General features: G+C 41.5%; 1 protein-coding gene across 1 annotated transcript in view; it reads left to right on the top strand.

Annotated features, from left to right (window-relative positions):
• Positions 1–19,907, top strand: part of LOC141270518 (uncharacterized) — a 177,259-nt gene that overhangs the window by 1,097 nt on the left and 156,255 nt on the right. Inside the window, exons 2-6 of the mRNA XM_073680544.1 lie at positions 5,405–5,559; positions 5,688–5,867; positions 5,951–6,074; positions 6,158–6,255; positions 6,573–6,663. Of these exons, the coding sequence (XP_073536645.1) occupies positions 5,482–5,559; positions 5,688–5,867; positions 5,951–6,074; positions 6,158–6,255; positions 6,573–6,663 (571 nt within the window). The 5' untranslated portion in view covers positions 5,405–5,481. The remainder of the gene's footprint in view (positions 1–5,404; positions 5,560–5,687; positions 5,868–5,950; positions 6,075–6,157; positions 6,256–6,572; positions 6,664–19,907) is intronic.

The following is a 19,907-nucleotide window of genomic DNA, read 5'->3' as shown; positions in this document are numbered from 1 at the left end:
TCTATAGAGCGGTCACACTGCTGATCTCTGTGCTGGGCCTTCTGGTGCCACAGAAGTACCTGTGACACCACAAGACCTTTCTCTCACCTGCTCCAGTCGCTGCTCCTGTTCCGGTGTCCTGGGTCTCCTCCGGTCTCCTGCTGCTGCGGTAAGCTGTAGATCCTGCTCCAGAGCCTGCTGCTGATCCTGCTGTTGCTGAAAGAAGAACAGATAATACTTTGGTAAGTCCATCTCTGATCTCCCCTCATCCACCCAAATCCCCCTCCCCCTCCCTCTTTTTACCCCCTCTCCCACCCAAGTCCCCGTTCCCCTCAGTTATTTATTTTTTCCGTGCTCGCTGCTTTTCAGGACTTTTTTTTGTCCCTGTCAATTCCCCCCCCCTCACTTTGCACCACCTGCATGCGTGCATCCAGCAGCCGCCGAGAGTTGATCGGTGACGCAAATCACCGATCAGCACTCGCTACTTTACCCTTTTTTTTTCAACTAACCTTTTTTCTTTTCTAGAGGGCATTCGCGATGGCCGATTGTGCGCCATGCTGAGCCTTGCGGTGCCACAGAAGCCTGTGACACCACAATCGCCGCTCCTGCTCCAGAAGACATCTTACAGAAGACATCTTACAGACGACAACTGTAAGTAGGATTTTTTGATCCCTCCTCATCCCCCCCTTCCCATACCCCTTTCTGCCACCAAGTGCTGATCATTACTTGATCGGTACTTGATTGCTCAACTTTTGTCCGTTTTTTTTTCGTGCTTCCTGCAGCGGCCGAGTGCTGATCAGTGACCACACATCACTGATCCGCACTCGTACTCGCTGTTTTACACTCCCCTCCACCTTTGCACCACATGCAGCAGCCGCCGAGCGTTGATCGATGACATAGTTCACTGATCCACACTCTTGCTCGCTGTTTGCTCCACCTTTTGAGAAAAAAAAAAAAGTTCACTCCAAGCACACTGACACACACCCACACACTCTAAATAAAGTACTGACACACAAGCACCACATACATAAAAAAAAATGTCCCGCTCATCCCAAACTTGCTATTCAGCGGACGAAGCATATGCTTTCCTTGCCTCCTGATAGCGAGTGAGAGGATCTCCCACTACTTTATTTTTCTGATTCCTCGTCGTCCTCCTCTTCTTCCTTCTCCTCCTCAGGTGCTGCTGAACCGCCACGCAGATGCCCAAGGAGAGAAGATGAACCAGCGCCCTCCACTACTGACCCCTTATGGACCTCGCCCCCCAAAAATTATGATTCCTGATTCTGCCACAATATCAGGAATCAAGTTTGACACCACTGGCCTCACAGAAATAGACTTTTTCAAAGTCTTTTTCTCTGAGGATTTTGTAAAACCCCTCTTTATCATTTTCTAACTGGTCTCCTGTAGACGCAGTAGAAATGATGACGTTTTGGGGCCTGGTCCTTCATATGGGGATCCTGAAGAAGGATTGCCAGAAGTTCGTCAATAGTGGAGTGTTGACGTTTTGTATAACACTCCAGTGTTCCGCATGGCTATGACCTGGACACGTTTTGAGGCCATCCACAAGTTCTTGCATTACAACGATAATTCAAGGTGTCCTGCACGTGATGACTCGAACTTTGATCGTCTTTTCAAAGTTCAGCCGGTCATCGAGCACTTCAACCACAAGTTTGCTGAAGTGTACGTGCCCCAAAGGGACATCTGCGTGGATGAGTCCTTAATCCATTTTAAGGGGCGGCTTGGATTCTGGCAGTATCTGCCCAGTAAGGGGGCCAGGTACGGAATCAAGCTATATAAACTTTGTGATAGAAAACTTTGTGATGCGAAGGGAAGTACTCCCGGATTGAACCCCCTGAATGCCCCCCTGTTCTGGGAGCGAGTGGGAAAATGATGTGGGTATGGTGCACCCACTACTGGATAAAGGTTATCACCTCTACATGGGTAACTTTTATACCAGTGTCCCTCTCTTCAAGTCCCTATCTGCATGAGGTACCACAGCCTGTAGTACTGTTCGCAAAAATCAGAGAGGCCTCCCGAAGACGCTAATTGGGCAGCTGCTCAGAAGAGTTGAGAGTGGAGCCCAATGTAGCAACCACCTGCTGATCAAGGACAAGAGGGATGTCCTTTTCATGACCAACATACATGGTGATGGCAGCACCCTCAGCACTCTACGAGGTTCCACTACACAGGTCATCAAACCAGACTGTGTAGTGGAGTACAACAAGTACATGGGGGAAGTTGATCTCTCTGATCAAGTCCTCCAGCCGTACAGTACTTTGAGAAAGGCGAGGGTGTGGTACAAGAAGTTGGCCGTAAACATCGTTCAGATGGCAATGCACAACGCTTTCCGTCTGTCACAATGTGCTGGCCAGACTTCTACGTTGTACCTTCACTTCCAGGAGGTAGTTATCAAGGCCCTGATATTTGGCAGTAGTGACAGAACGGGCCCCAGTACTTCCAGAACTAAAGGACCTCGAATTGTACCAGGCCAGCATTTCCCGGGGGAGGTCCCTCAGGTCGCAAAAAAAAGGTAAGTCACAAAAGAGGTGCCGAGTGTGTTACCAAAGGGGAATACGCAAGGACACCACTTATCAATGCGACAGCTGTCCCGACAAACCAGGCCTGTGCATGAAAGAATGCTTCAGAAGGTGCCATACTTCCATGCGATACTGAATTAATTTTTGACGTATGACAACCTGACGAACACTACACAACTGAAGTAGTGTCAGGTTGTCATACGGCAGTTGTGTAGTGTTCTTCAGGTTGTCCTACACAACTGCCATATGACGCTACATTTTAAACTTCACAAATCAGGTATCAGTTCCAAAAAGGGGGCACTTGTTGGGCATTTCCACTTTTTAGGCACATCAGGGCCTCTGCAAACGCGACATGACGCCCGCAGACCATTCCATCAAAGTCTGCATTCCAAAGCGTCACTCCTTCCCTTCCGAGCCCTGACTTGCTCCCAAACAGTAGTTTTCTCCAACACATGGGGTATCAGCATACTCAAGAGAAATTGCACAACAACTTTTGGGGTCCAATTTCTGCTGTTACCCTCATGAAAATGAAAAAAAAATTGCGGCTGAAAGATCGTTTTTGTGGGAAAAAAATTATTTTTTTTTTCACTGCTCTACGTCATGAACTTTTTCTAAACACTTTGGGGTTCAAAGTGCTCACCGCACATCTATATAAGTTCCTTAAGGGGTCTAGTTTCCAAAATGGGGTAATTTGTGGGGGGTTTCCACTGTTTAGGCACATCAGGCGCTCTTCAAGCGCAACATGGTGTCCGCTGTCAATTCCAGCGAGTTTTGCTTTGAAATCATCAAAGGGTGCTCCTTCCCTTCCGAGCCCTGCCGTGCGCCCAAGCAATGGCTTTCCCCTACATATGGGGTATCAGCGTACTCCGGAGAAATTGCACAACAACTTTTGGGGTTCAATTTCTCCTATTATCCTTGTGAAAATAAAAAAATTGGGGTCTAAAGTAAAATTTTTGTGAAAAAAAGTTAAATGTTAATTTTTTCCTTTCACATTCGATTAATTGCTGTGCAGCACGTGAAGGGTTAATAAACTTATTGAATGTGGTTTTGAACATCTTGAGGGGTGCAGTTTTTAGAATGGTGTCACTTTTGGGTATTTTCTGTCATATGACTTCAAATGTGGTGTGGTTCCTAAAAAAAAAATGGTTTTATAAATTTTATGGTAAAAATGAGAAATCGCTGGTCAACTTATAACCCTTATAACTCCCTAGCAAAAAAAAAATTTTGGTTCCAAAATTGTACTGATGTAAAGTAGACATGTGGGAAATGTTATTTATTAACTATTTTGTGTGACATATCTCTCTGATTTAAGGGCATGAAAATTCTAATTTAGAAAATTGCTAAATTTTTGCCAAATTTCTGATTTTTTTCACAAATAAACGCAGTCATATCAAAAAATGTACCACTATCATGAAGTACAATATGTCTCGAAAAAAACAATCTCAGATTCAGGGGGATCCGTTGAAGCGTTTCAGAGTAATTACCTCATAAAGTGACTGGTCAGAATTGTAAAAATTGGCCTGGTCATTAACGTGCAAACCACCCTCGGATGTAAAGGGGTTAATACATGTGAGCAATGCCTGTTTCTTTGTTTATTAAATCTGTCAAACAGTTGCAAATCATGAGCATAGAGTGAGTCAAACATAACACCCCAGCACGCCGAAGATACTCGGAAAACACGCGAGCATGCTCTCTCATCACTCTCTATCTCCGATATAGTGACGGATGCTCTGTCTCTCTCGTGGTGTACCTCAGATATAATGGAGGAGGCTCTGTCTCTCTCTAGGTGTACCTCAGATATAACGGCGGAGGTTCTGTCTCTCTCAATTCACCTCAGAAATAATGGCGGAGGCTCTGTCTCTCTCAGTGTACCTCAGATATAGTGGAGGAGGCTCTGTCTCTCTCGATGTACCTCAGATATAATGGAGGAGGCTCTGTGTCTCTCGATGTACCTCAGATATAATGGAGGAGGCTCTGTCTCTCAATGTACCTCAGATATAATGGGGGAGGCTCTGGCTCTCTCGGTGTACCTCAGATATAATGGCAGAGGATATGTCTCTCTGTGTACCTCAGATATAACGGAGGAGGCTCTGTCTCTCTCGATATAATGGAGGAGGTTCTGTCTCTCTGTGTACCTCAGATATAATGGCGGAGGTTCTGTCTCTCGATGCACCTCAGATATAATGGAGGAGGCTCTGTCTCTCTTGATGTACCTCAGATATAGTGGAGGAGGCTCTGTCTCTCTTGATGTACCTCAGATATAATGGGGGAGGCTCTATCTCTCTCGATGTACCTCAGATCTAATGGAGGAGTCTCCGTCTCTCTTTCGGTGTACCTCAGATATAATGGAGGAGTCCCTCTCCCTATCTCTCTCTCTCTCCCTCCCTCTCTCTCTCCCTCTCTCCCCCTCTCTCCCCCTCTCTCCCCCTCTCTCCCCCCTCTCTCCCCCCTCTCTCCCCCCTCTCTCCCCCCTCTCTCCCCCTCTCTCCCCCTTTCTCCCACTCTCTCTCCCTCTCTCTCCCTTTCATTTTTGTAGTAATCGTGCAGTAAAAATGACCTTGCAATGTGATACTTTCTTAGTTATTTTAGTGGCTTAAAAATTGTGGAACTTGTTTACACAAACAAACAAAAACTCTGGTTTGTGTCGGTATTTTCTGAGACCGATAACATTCCTGACACATGCTTTTTTTTTTTTTTTACTTTTTACTGTATTAGTTAGTCCCCTCAGGCACTGATTCATTTTACTACGTACTGTAATATTTCAGTATTTTAGTATGCAATAAAACACTATCTTCTATGAACACAAATCGTACATTGATATAAAGTCTCCAGTAATTGTAATATTTCATGGGATTCTTTCTGATGTTACATGGGCTCATCTTCTCAAGATTCAGGTTCCTACAGAATCGGATCCTCTCAGTGGAGATCTTCTATATAAGAGAATTTGCCTAATTGTCCATCCAGGATGGATATAGACAGAGACAAGATGGCGGAGAGGATATTACACCTCACCCTAGAGATTCTCTTCCGGCTTACTGGAGAGGTGAGAGATTCTGATGACGTCACTTACATCATTCTTGTCTATGGGAATAACAGATGGACAGAACTGGAGAGGTGAGGACTCTGGAAATGTCTGTAGTGAGATTTATTAATGTGTCTATCCATAACCAGGATTACACAGTAGTGAAGAAGACCTCTAGTGAGCACTGTCAGGCCCCTGTGTCTGAGGGATGGGGAAGACCCCTGCACCCAATCACGGGTCCTCCATCTCACCCCCTGATACATGAGGACATCAATAACCAGGAGATCCTAGAACTCACCTTCAAGATGATTGAGCTGCTGACTAGAGAGGTGACACTGCTGGGAATGCTGGGACATTATACAGTAATGATGTAAAGGGATCGGGGGGATGACTGTATCATTGTATGTGCCAGGTTCCTATAAGGTGTCAGGATGTCGCTGTATATTTCTCCATGGAGGAGTGGGAGTATATAGAAGGACACAAAGATCTGTACAAGGACGTCATGATGGAGGTTCCCCAGCCCCTCACATCACCAGGTAATAGACAGGACTAAATGTACACAGCCTATAATTATCTGTATGTAAAGAATGAATTCAGTCCCTGTTTGTGTTTCCTGCAGATCTATCCAGTAAGAGGACAACACCAGAGCGATGTCCCCGTCCTCTTCTTCCACAGGATTGTAAACAAGAAAATCCCAATGTTCCTCAGGATCATCAGGTACATAAAGAGCAAGTGACATGAGATCTCCCCTATGATGTGTAGATGGCTGTGAAGGTCTTGTTCTCAGTCTTGTTTTATCCACCAGTATTATATGTTTTATACTTGTGTAATGAGAACGGTGGAGATGGCAGGATAATTAATCCTGATGATTGATTTTAGATGTTCTCTGGATCTTCTCACAGTTTTCTTGCTGTGGACACTACTGTTTGGAATAAGGAACCAATAGATTGGTTCCATAACTACTGCTGTTTTTGTATTTTTGGTCATTGTAATAATTGTAAATTATGCTGTGGCTTTTACAATATTTGTTTCAGGATGAAAGTCTGGACAATATTAATACTACAGAGACATATGTGAGTGGTGATGATTGGTATAAAGTGGAGATTCCTACAGATAACGGCCCAGGTGAGTTGTAGCCTCTATATTCTGCTTATTCACTGATTGGTACATTCATGTGTTATATATTGTATGGTTTCTATCTGTTTGCTTGCTTAGGCAGAAGTTCTGCACTCCTGCTTTCTAAGCTTTTCACTTCTCAGTGGTTTTTTTGAGTGATAGGTGGGGGGTCTCAGGACCTGGACATCCACCAATTTCCTTGCAATTAAAGTGCCTAAAAAATATTTAAAAAAATCTAGTAAAAGTTTATGTACTCTTTTTAATACACAACTGTGGCTTGTCTCCTCTAATAATGTAAGGGACACACCTTGTGGATAAAGGAGTTACTCAGACCTCAATGCCAGTGCCTCCTTGCAATGTTGAGTGGTAGTGCTGTATTGCCACACGTTACCTGATAAACCTCAAAACTTCTGGGGCAAATTAATTACAGCAAGTTCCTCTAATATATAATGAATTAGGGACAATGGATTACAGCTTAGTACACACCTTATACCCTAAACTGTTTTTATTGGGGTTTTACATATTTTTTTCATAAATTTACACCAAGTTTGTCATTTATGCAGTGTACATTTGTGAGCATACAATGGGTGTATTTGGGCCAAAATGGTTTGCATGCATTTGCTATCATTATACTACTACTGGAGGTGAGTCCACAATGAGTAGGGGTGCCACATTGTCTACAGTAGGGTGCCTACCTCTGCAGTTAGGAAGGGTCTATTAGAGGGACTAGGTATTGGAGATACCAATATCTAAGCTTCTCCCTAAATGCATATAAATGTGTCTTCCCTTCACTGATATCCAGCGTGTTTTGAATGCATAAAACGCAATTTAAAATTTTTGGTGTTTTTTATGTATATCTAATAAAGATTTATCATTTTAGTTGGGTTTTGGTTTTCTGGTTTTGTTATATTTGGACCCCCTAGCTGGCCCAGTAGATATGTTCTATCTACTGGCTAACACGGTACAAGAATATATATATATTTTCCCTATATCATCATGTATCTTTTGAAAATCTTTACTCAAATGATAAAAACAGATTTTTGGGTCGAGGGCAAGAGCCCACTAAAATAAGTTACTGCTTTGTGTTAAAATAAGTTATGCTTACCGCATATGTCACTGCGTTGTGATCCACACTGTCCCCAAAACATTTATTTTTTTGTACAAACAAATATACGCTAGTTGCTACGAGCTGCTGAAATAAGTCATTACTTCAACATCATAATTTTTTTCATCATCATTTTTGGTGCAAGTAAGAAAAGCAATCCTTTTACTATTGACTTCCCCACCATTTAAAAAAATATTTAGTCAAAAGACCACAGCTAAAATTATCATGAGCTATTGCTTTTTCGTGGACATTGGTGCTTCCCCATTTCTTAATCACTTTACAAACCCCAACTTTTGCTACTCCACAAAAAGGAGTAATTAACAATTTTTGATGGTTAAAAGAAACCAAACCATTGCTTCTTCAGCTTCCAAACATCAGAGCTGTTTCTACTCCCCAAAAATTGATAATTTTTCAACCACTGTTTGTTAAAAAGCCATGGCTTCTTCTATATACTCAGTTTGTATATAAACACTAATGATCTTTGACCTAATAATGGTGGTTTTTACTATCTCCTCTTCACCATCCACTCCGTGACGCTCAATAGACCGCGGCTTGTCCTCTATCTACTGTGTATAAACACTGACACAGGAGGCATCTGTCTCCTAGAAGGGATAATTTTGAAAACATTTTTTGAATTTTGAAAATTTCCAGAAGCGCTGTGTGGTTAAACAGGCTGTTGGTTACCTTCCATTTACAAATAGCCATATATGTTGAGGTCACTTTAACATTACTAAGACTAAGTCTGCATTTAAAGAGCTAGGAAGGGGTTGGATGCAGTCGTAGGAGATGACAGAATGTCTTTTTCAGGGCAGTTGGTGGCTTTGCAGTACTTTTGATTTGCCATGTATGAAATTTCTTGACAAAATTTGGTCATGCTGGTAAATTCAAATTCCAAATAATTTGCTCATCTTTTTAATATATACATTTTTCTTTTCTTGGCAGAAGATTATACTAGATCAGATGGACATCGGATTTTTTCTGATTTTAAAGTTGACAATCATGGTATCAACCCAGAAGTGTATGAAGAGCATGCCAGTATTCTACATATATTACCAGCGTTTCACAGCAAAAATGTATTATCTAATCTTTTTCAACATGGCCTACCATGTGATTCATCACAGACTTTTAAGAAAAACAATAATAAAATAGATCCTCCACAACAAAAAGCTCATACAGGGGAGAAACCGTTTTCATGTTTAGAATGCGGGAAATGTTTTACCTACAAAGCGGATCTTGTTATACATGAGAGAAATCATACAGGGGAGAAGCCATTTTCATGTTCAGATTGTGGGAAGTGTTATAGTGCTAAATCAAGACTTGTTAATCATCAGAGAAGCCACACAGGGAAGAAACCATTTTCATGTTCTGAATGTGGGAAATGTTTTAATCGGAAACCAAATCTTGCTGCGCATCATTTAATTCACACAGGAGTAAAGCCATTTTCATGTCCAGAATGTGGGAAATGTTTTACATACAAATCAGCTCTTGTTAGACATCAGAGAACTCACACTGGGGAGAAGCCATTTTCATGTTCCGAATGTGGGAAGTGTTTTCATGACAAATCAAATCTTACTGCTCATCAGAGAATTCACACAGGGGAGAAGCCATTTTCATGTCGAGAATGTGGGAAATGTTTTACTTCTAAAGCAGAACTTGCTATACATGAGATAACCCACACAGGGGCAAGGCCATTTTCATGTTCAGAATGTGGGAAATGTTTTAGCATTAAATCAAGACTTGTTAAACATCAGTCAATTCACAGAGGAGAGAAGCCATTTTCATGTTCCGATTGTGGGAAATGCTTTAACCAGAAGGCAAATCTTTCTGCACATAAGAGAATTCACACAGGTGAGAAACCATTTCCATGTCCAGAATGTGGGAAATGTTTTACCTACAAAGCAGATCTTGTTAAACATAAGAGAAGTCACACAGGGGAGAAGCCATTTTCATGTTGCTAATAAGGAAAATGTTTGACAGAGAAGTATTTCTTTAAAAATAAAATTAGAAAAACCAAACAGGAAAGAAGCCTTAAGCTAAGTGCCCACGATGCAGAAATGCTGCGGAGCGTTTCTGCATCTCCCTGGCAGAAAAAACGCATGCGGATTTTACATGCGTTTTTTCTGTCAGGTAGAAGCATTTGTGAAGCGTTTTGAACATGCGATTTCGCCTGCGGGTTGTCAATCGCTTTTCCAAGCGATTTTAGCATCACTTGGAAAAGTGTTTGACAACTTGGTCACACTATATAAATCCATGCAACCGGCAATAGTAAAAAAAAAAAAAAAGAATAAAAATGTTGAAAAATAAAAAAAACATTATACTCACCTTCCAATGGCCCCTGGTCTCCTTCTCCGGTGCGTCCGGTGTCTTCGGCTACTGGTGGTGGTTAAAGGACCTTCCAAGACGTCATTTAGTCATGTGACGGGTCACGCGACCGCCGACGTTTCATGACTAAATAACTTCATGGAGGTCCTTTTACTACCACGAGCAGCCAAAGACACCGGACGCACCTTTTTTTAAATTATTTTTTAACTACAGGTACTATGGTACACAGGTCTGGAGGAGAGTCTCCTCTTCTCCTGACCCGGGTACCATCCGCGCATTGAATCGCATAATATCCGCATGTGTACGTGTAGTCATGCGGATGTTATGCGGTCCAGTGCAAGTCAAAGGCGGCGATTTTGCCGCGATTCCACAAAATTAATGGTCGTGCTGCGGATTTTTCCGCAATGATAATCCACAGCGGAAATGTCCGCAGCATGTGCACAGCACATGCGGATTATCATTGGGAAACATGGCAGACAACTTAACATGCGTTTTTAATGCGTTTTTAATGCGTTTTCGCGGCGGAAATGCAGCCGTGGAAACGCATTAAATCCGCATCGTGGGCACGCAGCCTTATAATTAAAAGTCACTTATAACTTACAGTCAGATCATCATCCTAATTGTGCATCATGAGAATGTCAGACCTGAAAATCATCTATGAGGGAGGTTAACTTCTTCCTGTAATTACTGAATTGTATAGAAAGCTTTATTGGACAATACAAGTCTTGTAATATCAGATGAAATCAAATTTTCAAACCCACCTACTTGTGAGAATTCAGGGAGGTCCGGTTTCTCCACACAGATGTATACAAAGTGAGGCCTTCAACTCCTTCCAATTGCTTTACTTTACACCACAATTTATGGATCGGCTCTTCATTACATGTGTTATTGACCAAAGGAGCTAATAAATCCATATACTTGAGATATTGCGAGACGTCACCACTGTCAGCCATTCCTAGTCTCCCTTTAATGCTGGCTTTGTGCTGCGAGGTAATAGTTACAGGTTTGGAAGTGCCAGTCCTGCATCATCCTTAGCCCTTTGTAACATTTCTAGTTCAAGTCTCTGGTGACCTCTATTCCAAATCAGATCTCTGAAATACACATTTACATGGTGGAAACGATTAAGTGGGAGAAAGATAGGTGCATTATGTTCTGTGTGTAGTTCCTCTGGAATTAGCAGCATTTTTATCAGGTTCAGCCTTCATAATTTGTTCCTGGCAATTATTTTTTGTTAAAACTTTTGCAATAACATTTGCAGGTTCAAGTCCTCAAAGTCTAATGGGAATCTAATGACCTTATTCCCTGGATATTTATATTCTTGTAGGCATTCGGTGTGATAAAGAAAGGAATCAACACAGCTGTTATAATCCATAATTTGCGAATATGTTATATTACTTTTATACAGTACAGACCAAAAGTTTGGACACACCTTCTCATTTAAAGATTTTTCTGTATTTTCATGACTTTGAAAATTGTACATTCACACTGAAAGCATCAAAACTATGAATTAACACATGTGGAATTATATACTTAACAAAAAAGTGTGAAACAACTGAAAATATGTCTTATATTCTAGGTTCTTCAAAGTAGCCACCTTTTGCTTTGATGACTGCTTTGCACACTCTTGGCATTCTCTTGATGAGCTTCAAGAGGCAGTCACCGGAAATGGTTTTCACTTCACAGGTGTGCCCTGTCAGGTTTAATAAGTGGGATTTCTTGCCTTATAAATGGGGTTGGGACCATCAGTTGTGTTGTGCAGAAGTCAGGTGCATACACAGCTGATAGTCCTACTGAATAGACTGTTAGAATTTGTATTATGGCAAGAAAAAAGCAGCTAAGTAAAGAAAAACGAGTGGCCATCATTACTTTAAGAAATGAAGGTCAGTCAGTCTGAAAAATTGAAAAAACTTTGAATGTGTCCCCAAGTGCAGTTGCAAAAAGCATCAAGCGCTACAAAGAAACTGGCTCACATGAGGACCGCCGCAGGAAAGGAAGACCAAGAGTCACCTCTGCTTCTGAGGATAAGTTTATCCGAGTCACCAGCCTTAGAAATCGCAGGTTAACAGCAGCTCAGATTAGAGACCAGGTCAATGCCACACAGAGTTCTAGCAGCAGACAAATCTCTACAACAACTGTTAAGAGGAGACTTTGTGCAGCAGGCCTTCATGGTAAAATAGCTGCTAGGAAACCACTGCTAAGGACAGGCAACAAGCAGAAGAGACTTGTTTGGGCTAAAGAACACAAAGAATGGACATTAGACCAGTGGAAATCTGTGCTTTGGTCTGATGAGTCCAAATTTGAGATCTCTGGTTCCAACCACCGTGTCTTTGTGCGAAGCAGAAAAGGTGAACGGATGGACTCTACATGCCTGGTTCCCACCGTGAAGCATGGAGGAGGAGGTGTGATGGTGTGGGGTGCTTTGCTGTTGACACTGTTGGGGATTTATTCAAAATTGAAGGCATACTGAACCAGCATGGCTACCACAGCATCTTGCAGCGGCATGCTATTCCATCCGGTTTGCGTTTAGTTGGACCTTCATTTATTTTTCAACAAGACAATGACCCCAAACTCACCTCCAGGCTGTGTAAGGGCTATTTGACCAAGAAGGAGACTGATGGGGTGCTACGCCAGATGACCTGGCCTCCACAGTCACCAGACCTGAACCCAATCGAGATGGTTTGGGGTGAGCTGGACCACAGAGTGAAGGCAAAAGGGCCAACAAGTGCTAAGCATCTCTGGGAACTCCTTCAAGATTGTTGGAAGACCATTTCTGGTGACTACCTCTTGAAGCTCATCAAGAGAATGCCAAGAGTGTGCAAAGCAGTCATCAAAGCAAAAGGTGGCTACTTTGAAGAACCTAGAATATAAGACATATTTTCAGTTGTTTCACACTTTTTTGTTAAGTATATAATTCCACATGTGTTAATTCATAGTTTTGATGCCTTCAGTGTGAATGTACAATTTTCATAGTCATGAAAATACAGAAAAATCTTTAAATGAGAAGGTGTGTCCAAACTTTTGGTCTGTACTGTATGTCGGCTGTTTATCGGCTTTATAAAATAATGTTGTGTTTCAGTTAAAAGAAACTAAGACTGAGGCTGCAGATATTGTTAAAATATTCTGTAATGTCCCGTAAAATGTTGGACTAAAGATTAGCTATTCTCTCAGAATCCTGATTCCTGAAAGCCTTCTCTCTTCAGTTTTATCCTTGAAAACTAATAATTGTTATGTTTCACATTAATTATTTTGTCTGGGTATGTGTGGAAACTTCATGGCTGCGAGCTAGAATTTTGATTTAAATACTCCACCTTTCTCCCACAGAGCATCTCCCTCTCTCAATTTCATTGGGGTCCTATATATGCCTTTTACTGTATATCTTACCCATTTCCGACAATTAATAATAAAAAAAAAAACATGTAACAAACAGACTGTAGTATAATTAAATGAGAATGGGAAAAAATCTGGCTAATTAGTAAGTTCCTCCTTAGGCGATGTTCACACTAGACTTTTTTTCAGCGTTTTTTATGCAAATTTTCAGCTGCGTTTTACAGTACCAAGAAATTGTATGAGATTTCAGAAATCTCATTCACACACATTGGTTGTTGTGTCATCAGTATTTTGCATGATTTTTTGCACAATAGAGCATGTCACTTCTTTCAGCATTTTTTCTGCGTTTTTCACTCATTAAAAGTAATGGGTGGTGAAAAAACGCCTAGTGTGAGCATAGCTATCAGGTTTTTCTGCATTTATAGTGAAAAAAGCAAGTAGAGCAGTATGTGAAACTCATTTATTTTTGTGATTTTACCATCTTGTCTTGGTCACCTGAGATGGCAGTTTGGATTAGAACAGTTTAATTAAATTAGAGATGTGTACAGTTTAAACATTGGCTGAGCTAGGTGTGAGATTGAACAATACCTGTGGTCCATGGAGGTCTGAAATTGAACAATCTCTGAGCAATTCTTCTATGCTTTGGTGGAAGCAAAGCTGAAGTTTGGGATCCTGCAAAGTGCAACAAAAATGAACCAAAACCTGTGTTTTTGATGCAGCTTTTTTCCTGCCAAGAGATCAGGTTTTGCTGCAGAAAAAAACGCTGAAAAAATGTCTATTGTGAACATAGCCTTATAGTCCGGAGTCAGCTTCCTGTGATGAAGGAGAGCGCTGAGACCAGTGTCCTTCCCAATCACTGAGAGAACTGCTCTCTCCTCCTTCCAAGCAGGAGAGGAAGCTGCTGAAAAGTGGTATCATGTTTTGAGTGAACAGTTGAAGAACCTTCCACCCATCTAGCTTCAGGACCTTTCAGATCATGGGATCAATCACATAACCAGGAAGGAACTGCAAAACAGGGTAATGTATACACAATTTGTGTTTGTACGTAAATGTGCATATGTAGCAGAGCTGTGTACTGTCCAGCAGCATTGTGTGTGTAAATTTGTGCTCCGCAGAGTGCTGATTAACCTCTTAGTGACACCAGATTTTAAGAGTAATGACCAAACCATATTTTTCAAATCTTACCTATGTCACTTTATGTGGTAATAACGCAGGAAAGCTTCTATGTATCTCGGTGATTCTGAGACTGGTTTTTCATGACAAATTGTATTGTATGTTAGCGGTAAATTTAGATCAATATATTTTTTGCTTTTTTGTGAAAATGTTTGACATTTTATGAGAAAATTAGTGATTTTCAAACTTTGAATGCTTAGATCCTCAAACCAGATCGTCATACTGCACAAAATAGTTAATAAATTACATTTCCCATATGTTTACTTTGTCATTTCATTTTTCTTTTTTTCAAGGAAATTTACAAATCCAATTTTTTCATTTTCTAATTATGAAAAAATCATACAATGTGATTATCTGGATTTTTTTTAGATTCTGTCTCTCACAGGTGAAGTGTACCGTATGATAAAAATTACAGACCTCTCCATTCTTTGTAGGTGGGAAAACTTGCAAAATCGGCAGTGCATCAAATACTTATTTTCCCTACTGTAGCAAAGGGGAGTGGCCAACACTGCTAAGACAGTCCAGGTAGGGAATCTCCAGGAGCTTCTACTGGACAGCTTAACAAGGAAAAAACCTGCACTGTTTAATACGATGGTGAAATACTTCTAACCAGTGCAGGACTTCTAGCCCCTCTGTTGTGGTATCCCCATGCATTACCCCCTCTTCTAACCTCTGGAACATCAGGGCCAAGTTTATCAGGGTGTGTCACATGAAAAGACCGGACCAATCTGACCGCATGGACGTCAGATGCTGGTACCCACATTCTCTCTTCAGGACCGTAAACCTTCCAGTGTACCAGATACTGATGAGATCGACAAACCAAGCGACAATCTGAAGTTCCAAATTGTGGATGAAAGGCTAAAGAAAACTAAACCCTAAATTAGCGCAAAATGCTTACTAAAATTTGGAAATAAATTGCACCCCCGGTCGCAGAAAAACAATATCAGTAGGAATCCCATGTAGCTTCTTGATTTCTTTGCTAAAAATTTGCACCCAGGTCTTGGCGTTAGATAAAGTGGGCTGCACAATGAAATAAGATATCTTGCTGAATCTGTCCTGCACCAATATTATAGTATTACCTGCAGATACAGGTAGATCACTGATAAAAATCTACCAACAAATGAGTCCAAGGTCTTCTGGGAATCGCCAATGGTAGAAGAACCCCAGGCGCACAAACACTGCAGGCAGCTACAAACTCCCAAACATCCTGGTGCACCCCAGACCATCAAAAACGCAGAGGAAGGAGATCTGTGGTGGCTTTTCAAAAAGGATGCCTGGCCAAGATCAAATCATAATGTTCACTTAAAACTTTAAGACGAAGATTCACAGGAACAAACAGTTTACCTAAAGGACAGGCAGCAGGAGTGTACCCCTGAGCCCCTAGAACCTTCCTCTCCAGATCAGAACATATAGTTGCAATAACTACCCCTTTCTGTAATATAGGAACCGGTTCACAATTATCTTCACCCCCAGGAAAATGAAATAAGGCATCCGCCTTAATGTCCTTATTCCCCGACCTATACGTCACAAAAAAAAGTTAAATCTTGTGAGGAACAATGACCATCTTGCCTGTCTAGGTGTCAGACGCTCAACAGATTCCAAATATAAAAGATTTTTATGATCGTTGATTATCATGACCGGATGTACTGCCCCCTCCAAAAAATGTCACCACTCTTCAAAAGCCCACTTAATTGACAAGAGTTGCCTATTACCAATGTCACAGATGACAGTTTCTTTGAAAAGTATGCAGACGGACGCCATTGACTTGAAGATGTGCCCTGCGACAATACAGCCCACACCCCTTCCTTCAGACGCATCAACCTCTACAATGAATGGCTGAGTGACAGGCTGTATAAGAGTCGGTGCAGAAACAAAAAATATCTTTAAGGTATCAATGCCTCACTGGCCGGACTGAACCATTTGGAAAAGTCCGTCTCTTTCCTCGTCATATCAATCAGAGGTTTGGCATAACCTAAAAACCTTTGTAAAGCCTTTTACATGTGCACATGTTGAGTAAATGGATGCAGAATTATCTGCACTATTTTTGCATCTCTTGACAGAAAAAAACGCAGCTGTAAAAACTGATGTTTTTGGTGTGTTTTTGCCCTGAGTTTTTGACTGATTTGACTGAAGTCAATGGTGAAAAATGCTGGGCAAAAAAAGCACAGAGAATTGACATGCTGCAGATTATTTTCTGCACCAAATCTGCAAGTCCCATATAAGCATCGTGTGCATGACACTTCAGGTTTCTCATTCATACATTTCTCTGGTTTGACAAGTAATTTACTGTCTCTAAGTATCTGTAAGACCTGCCTGACATGTGCCTGATGTGACTCCAGGTCAGTGGAATAAATCAATATGTCATCAAGATAGACCACCACAAATCTACGTGCCAGGTGATAAAAGATGTCATTTACAAAGTGATGTCCCTCAAGTGTATTAAAGGCTGTCTTCCACTCATCAACCTGCTTAATTCGAATAAGATTATATGCCCTTGAGGTCCAGTTTAGAAAACGATTTTGCCCAGAAGATCAGGTTAAAGAGGTCCAGAATGAGAGGGAGAGGATATGGACCCCGGACTGTGATCCGATAAAGTTTGCCGAAATATAGACAAGGGCGCAACCCCACCATCTTTTCTCTCAAGAAAGCAAAAACTTGCTGCAATGGGAGATGAGGAAGGTCTGATATGACCCATTGCCTGACTTTCAGCAATATAGTCCTTCATGACCTGCCTCTCCAGCACAGAAATATTATATAACCTGCTATTGGGTAGCTTGGCCCCAGCAATAAGATTAATGGCACCATCATAAGGAAGATGAAGAGGGAGTTCTTGACGCCCCTGTTCTGAAAACACATTCCTGAAGTCAGGTATTCATGCAGAGACCGGGTATGCACCCTGGCTAACTGGATGTTCAAGCAGTGTCCTTGACAGTACTCACTCCACCTTTCCACTTCCCGAGTCTGCCAGTCCACTATGGGATTATGCAACTGTTAAAGATAAGATTCTAAAATCTACTAAAAAACATTATATGAAACTGTGATGTATACTAAATATCTATACTTATACTCTGCTATATGTTATGAATCTTGTTTTGCATATATCTGTTATATTGAATATCATTTAGTCATATATACCCTCACTTTAATATATATTATGAAAACCTTGATATATATACATATCAGATATCATAGAATCATAGAATGGTAGAGTTGGAAGGGACCTCCTGGGTCATCTGGTCCAACCCCCTGCTCAAAGCAGGATTCACTAGATCATCTCAGACAGATGTCTGTCCAGCCTCTGTTTGAAGACGTCCATTGAAGGGGAACTCACCACCTCTCGTGGCAGCCTGTTCCACTCATTAATCACCCTAACTGTCAAAAAGTTTTTTCTAATATCTAATCTGTGTCTCCTCCCATTTAGTTTCATCCCATTGCTTCTAGTCTTTCCTTGTGCAAATGAGAATAAAGATGATCCTTCTACAATGTGACAGCCCTTGACATATTTGTAGACAGCTATTAAGTCTCCTCTCAGTCTTCTTTTTTGCAAGCTAAACATTCCCAAATCCTGCAACCGTTCCTCATAGGACATGGTTTGCAGACGAGTCACCATTCTGGTCGCTCTTCTCTGAACTTGCTCCAGTTTGTCTATGTCTTTTTTAAAATGTGGTGCCCAAAACTGTACACAGTATTCCAGATGAGGTCTGACCAAAGAGGAGTAAAGACCGATAATGACTTCACGTGATCTAGACTGTATGCTTCTGTTAATACATCCCAGAATTGTATTTGCCTTTTTTGCTGCTGCATCACACTGTTGACTCATGTTCAGTCTATGATCTATTAGTATACCTAAGTCTTTTTCACATGTACTGTTGCTTAGCTCTATTCCTCCCATTCTGTATATGCTTTTTTCATTTTTATTGCCCAGATGTAGTACTTTGCATTTTTCCCTGTTAAAAACCATTCTGTTGCTTGCTGCCCAATCTATACTCGTGTGGCACTATACAAATATCATGGAAGGACTGGTTAGAACTGGTTATAGAAGTGGACTTTCAAATTGTTTACAAGAAGGAGACAAAGGATTCAACGTGACACCTCCCAAAGGAATATTCTGAGGAATGCGGAGAATATCTGGGGAGGAAACACTTCACCCCATAGGACAACATAATGAGACTTATCTATACCATGGGCCAGAGACCACTGTGATTGCTCAATTGCCTCAGGGAGACTCCCTAGTGGGGCCACCCTTTATGCTGAACATATATGCTGTGCTGGAATAATAAACACATCTGCGCCATCTCTCTTCAAGAGAAGTTCAGTATCTGACTCTGTCTGTCTGATATCAAAGCTTCACGTATACACTTGAATAAGTTAATTTGGCAAGGGATAAGCAAAGGGTTGGGGTCCTTTGAACTTCACTTCAACAATTGGCGCAGCCAACGTGGGGCACCACACGGGCACCACACCAGGGCAGACCGAATGAAGGTGTCCAGCTGTGGATCGTGGATGACTGGATGGGCCTGATCACCCCCCTTACACGGTAAGTCTAGCTAATTACACTGTAATTACAGACTTGCTTGTGTTTCCAGTCGTTCATAGATAAGCAGAGGGCACGAGTCGGTCTGTTGTGGTAATCCTTAAGTGGGGGTAGGTGTGACCCTGCTGGCGTTATCGAAACCCACTCACATTCCAATCCACTGTAACCTTTGCTTATTCTAATTTGTTTGTGTTTGAGACTGACTTAGTGGATGGGCTGTTGTGTGTGACTTGTGAACAGAGTACTCTCCTGGGTGTAATCTCACATTGCATCTCCATATACCTCCTGTTCTTGGAAAAAAAAAAAAAAGTTTTGCAGATCTGTATCGCTCCCTAAAAAAACGTCCTGTTCTTGAAAGAACGCACGAGGGTGGATACAGACGGAAAAAAGCAAAAAGAGAGAACGTAGGGGGGATGATGTGAAGGAAAAAAAAAGGTTTGCAGATCTGTATCGCTCCCTAAAAAAAGTCCTGTTCTTGAAAGATAGAACGTACGTGGGAGGATAAACAGAAACTAGGCTGGCCAGCTAGCAACTGCAGTTATTATAAGGAGATTATTCTGTTTCATTGAGTTATATTGACACAAATTCACTTTGTCTGGTCCGTCTTCCTGTTTGTACTGTGTTAACATTCCTCAGCCACGCAGAAATTCTTGAGACTGTTCACAAAGGAAGCCAAGGTGTCAAATAACAGCTATACGGCTCAGACACTTGTGGCTGACAGAGAAGGGGTTAAGTATATTGCTAGAGTCAAACAGTTAATGGACATTGTAGGAATGAATAAGAAGGGAAGAC

This window comes from Phyllobates terribilis, unplaced genomic scaffold (genome assembly GCF_046119375.1).
Source record: "Phyllobates terribilis strain yellow unplaced genomic scaffold, ASM4611937v1 Scaffold_5__5_contigs__length_657084704, whole genome shotgun sequence".
In the NCBI taxonomy this organism is placed as follows: Eukaryota; Metazoa; Chordata; class Amphibia; order Anura; family Dendrobatidae; genus Phyllobates; species Phyllobates terribilis.
Note: the sequence above shows the minus strand (reverse complement) of the source record. Positions and strands in the feature narration are given on the sequence as shown.